This window comes from Helianthus annuus, chromosome 6 (genome assembly GCF_002127325.2).
Source record: "Helianthus annuus cultivar XRQ/B chromosome 6, HanXRQr2.0-SUNRISE, whole genome shotgun sequence".
NCBI classification, from domain to species: Eukaryota; Viridiplantae; Streptophyta; class Magnoliopsida; order Asterales; family Asteraceae; genus Helianthus; species Helianthus annuus.
Genome location: NC_035438.2, coordinates 102,318,995 through 102,322,873, shown reverse-complemented (window position 1 = coordinate 102,322,873; position 3,879 = coordinate 102,318,995). Strand labels below are relative to the sequence as shown.

Here is a 3,879-nt window from a genome sequence, read left to right as displayed (position 1 = left end):
TCGGTGAGTATGCTCCTCTTGTCATACTTCGGACCGTTCCATCATCATATCCACAATTCTTTTGACTCTCGTCGTCTTCAAACGCGAGTGTCCTTCAATTAAAACATTCACAAAAGTTAGTAACGTCAACCTCAATAATCGCCCGTATTATGATACAAGGCTTTTTCTACTATACGCGTCAACGCGCGTATTTTCGTCAACTATTTCAATCATTTTAATTGGGGTAACGCGTATCACACGATAGCCCTATGTGTTGTTTACAACACTTTAGCATACTAACTATTCACGTACTTGTACTTACCGGATTTGCGATCAAGCCTCAAACCGAACACTATTCTTTGTCAAGAGCATAAGGTTTAAGTCCAAGCATGGTTCCTCCCCACCATACTCGAATCTCTTAAACCAAGGCTCTGATACCACTTGTAACACTCTAGTTAATTTATATGTAAATACCACAATTAGATGTGTAGTTAAGACCACACATATTATATGAATGCGGGTTTATTTAAAACTTTTACAAATTATAAATTAATCTACATAACGTGATCGAAGTTCGTTGTTTAAAATTGACAACGTGGCGAAGTGCGGAAGCATGTAACTGTATCGTGTTCGGTTCTTCGTTGAGCTTGATCGTCTTCCGGCTTCCACAAAGTACCTACATTTCATAAAAACATGAAATGCTTTAGTCATACGGGAATTAAAACGTATCTAAACAAGTCTGGGAAACAAAACTGATCAAAAATACATTTTGTACAGGGCCCACCGTAAATTACGGTGGACACCGTAATTTACGGTAGTCCTTGTTTTGACTTGTTTCCATCGTAAATCAGGAGTGTTTCACCGTAAACCATTTCAGGTCCACCGTAAATTACGGTGGCACCGTAATTTACGGTGGCACCTGCATCCCACCTTTCCATTTTGCCGTAATTTGACACGAAATCTTTCGTATCTTTCAAACCGCTTATCCGTTTGACCTACCGTTTCTTCCCACATGTTTATAATTTAATTCTCCATTATATGGAGTTAAGATCTAACATCCGGATTAAATAAAATTGAGACTTTTAAGCCTTCGGCTTATTATCTTTTCAACAATTTTCGACCCGACTATGTGATTATCAAACAAACATGTTTGTTTGACCACCATTCATCATAAACCCTTAAATTCTAATATTGTCAATCATATTAAGTATTGAGCACGGGTTTCTACACAATTATTTACCCGTTTTCGTTTAAAATCTTATTTTGACCCGTTAAGGGTATTTACGACCATTTTAGCACGGACGGTGCTCATTTCTCATGTACCTCATAGTTCCACCAATTTGTTATTAGCTAGACTTCCACCACAACTATGAATGTGGTGGATTTAACGAAATGGACTATTTATTCCGAGTTTAATCCTACGGATGTGTTATTTTTGCGGCAACACACAATTTAAGCATTTAACTCTTGAAAGTTTATGTCTACAACTTACATGCGCGTCTAAAGGTTACAAGATCGTAAGATAAGTTCCTAAACAACCTTTATACGTTGTTCGCTCAATTTACCCTTCAAGGGCTTTTTAGTCGACATTAGCCCCTCTTTTACTACGAGGGGCTTTCACTACTTATTTGACCAAGTTTGTATGTTAACTATAATCGTATGCATACGTACCTGGCTAGGGTCAACATATAGACCCAATTTATACCTTGCTTTTATTCATCACACTTAGTGTGGGCGAAATTAACTGAATCGATAATCGCTCCTGTTAACACAAGACTTGACAATCGCATTAGTCGATATTGTCAAATAGTGTTATCACCACCATTTGACCCGTTCGGCCTATATGCCCAACGTTGCCTACTAAATCAAAAACATGGTTTTTGACTTCTAATTCATACATCCATCCCGTCCCGGATTTCATTACCGAATCCCCTTTTTGCCATAAACATGGTTTTTATCATCTTTATATGTTCCGACTCGTATCAATCACGTCGGAAATCCATATTTTCAATATTAGCATTATTGCATCTATAACGTATAGAATGAACAAGTAATCTACACAATTATGTAAGTTTCACTTACCTTGCATCCGAGCTACGCTTTTCTTCCATGCTTGACTTGTTTGACCCGCTTTCACTCCAAGCTTCCACCTAGCTTGTTACGCGTCAAACTATCATCATCGTTTTCAAGGTGGTTAGTTTAATCATATTCTAATACGATTATTCCACCTTATGTATTTCATATCAAAATCGCTATTTATCGTATTATAGGTCAGTTTGACCTTTTTAATAGTCAAATGCCCATTAGTATACTAATTTGCATTTTCGAGTTATCAACTAGTTTTAGCACTCTTTAACTACTCGGTAGGCGTTATCTTTAAACCTCCGTTTTAACCAAAGTTCTAATCGCGTTTAACACATTTAGAACTCTCTCTTTAATCACTTTTTGCATAATAGTCGAAACATCACAACTAGGTGTTTTAACTACAAAATTCTAGTTTCGAGCCTTCTTTGAGGCATTTCAACGAACACCTTAAGGGCAGAATTTTACATGTTTATTTATCATGTCTCTAGCTTATCTCTTACCCCAAATTTCACATAAATTAACCATCTTACAAAGTGGTTAACTTCTATAATTTCTGAATTCACTTCAAAATCGTCAATTTACACTAGATCAACAATCTATTTCCTAGTGTTCATCATATTAACATAAAACCCACTTAGCTTATCAATGGATTATCATAAATCTCATAGTTTTTCCAACAATCTAACATGTTATTGACTAGGGTTTACTCCTAGACATCATATTACTTCAAGATTCACTCATGCATGACATAATCAAGCTCAATTTCAGTTTTTTTACAAATAACCTAGAATTTTGAGATGGATCAAAACGTCACAATTTTACATACCTTGTGATCCTTTCAACTTGGTGTTCATGAATACGAGCTTGGATTTCGATTTGGGACTGATTTGAACCCTCAATTTGATCAAGTTTGACATGCACAAGGGTTTGGTGGGGAGCCTGTGTCGCCCCCTGTGTTCTTGTACGACCAGACATCCCAAATGGGGTGTTTGGTTTGTTTTTATTTGTTTTATCAATTAAGTTTCACTTTTAACAACTTAGGCCCTTCCACTTTGTTCAACTTATAGTTTAGTTGCTTTTAACCTTATTATAAGCTATTTCTAGGCTTGTAACTAACTAGGTTAAATTTCCTAATTGGTAAATTCTCATCTATTTATACTTTATAATTCTAATATAAAGTTTTATATTTTCGGGGTGTTACACCAACGACTCTATCTTGAGACGAGCAGCGAGGAGAAGAGCCAAACGAAGCGCCGAGAAGAGGATTGCCTCGCTAGTGGTCAAGGAAATGGCCAAGGTTGTTCCTCAAATTGTCTCTCAAGTGCACTCTCTCAGCCACTCTCGAACCACGGAAGACATCAAGACGGAAGCGCCGCAATCTGCTTTTCTCTACAAACACTTTAAAGCCTGTGATCGGATGGAATTCACGGGTGAAGGAGGTGTGACCCAACTACTCCAGTGGTTCGATTCTATCGATGTTACGCTTCGTCAAAGTGGGTGTCCCGATAATTTCCGTACTACTTGCGCAACCGGAGTATTTCAATCGCGAGCACTCGACTGGTGGACCGCCGAACGCAACAAACGTGGGATCTCCGCAGCTTACGCTCTCTCTTGGGATGAGCTGAAAGAGCTTATGAAGAAAGAGTACTGCCCTCCGCACGAAGTCCAGAAGCTAGAAGAGGAATTTTGGAAAATCAAGCAAGTCGAAGGTGACAATGCTGGCTACACCGCAAGGTTCAAACAGCTTAGCGCAATCTGCCCAAGTCAAGTTAACACTTCAGAAAAAGCCATCCCAAAATACATTCGCGGCTTGCC

General features: G+C 38.2%; 1 protein-coding gene across 2 annotated transcripts; it reads right to left on the bottom strand.

Moving 5' to 3' along the window:
* Nucleotides 1-485: 485 nt before the first annotated feature.
* Nucleotides 486-3,049, bottom strand: LOC118479796. Of its 2 annotated transcripts, XM_035974584.1 has the most exons (3): nt 2,891-3,049; nt 2,062-2,129; nt 486-655 (listed from the first exon to the last, which is right to left on the bottom strand). In XM_035974584.1, the coding sequence occupies exons 1-3, from the start codon at nt 3,037-3,039 to the stop codon at nt 561-563; spliced, it is 312 nt and encodes a 103-aa protein (XP_035830477.1). In that variant the 5' UTR covers nt 3,040-3,049; the 3' UTR covers nt 486-560. The 2 variants fall into 2 exon arrangements, 1 of the variants encoding a protein (XP_035830477.1); XR_004860851.1 differs by lacking the exon at nt 486-655 and having other exon boundaries at nt 1,742-2,149.
* Nucleotides 3,050-3,879: the final 830 nt, after the last annotated feature.

What these genes read in the sequence shown, in the direction of transcription:
- LOC118479796 (XM_035974584.1), bottom strand. Translation starts at nt 3,039, where the DNA reads ATGTCTGGTCGTACAAGAACACAGGGGGCGACACAGGCTCCCCACCAA. An exon ending in CAAGTTGAAAGGATCACAAG is followed by an intron (nt 2,130 to 2,890) that starts GTATGTAAAATT and finishes GTAACAAGCTAG; the next exon opens with GTGGAAGCTTGGAGTGAAAG. An exon ending in AAGCGTAGCTCGGATGCAAG is followed by an intron (nt 656 to 2,061) that starts GTAAGTGAAACT and finishes TATGAAATGTAG; the next exon opens with GTACTTTGTGGAAGCCGGAA.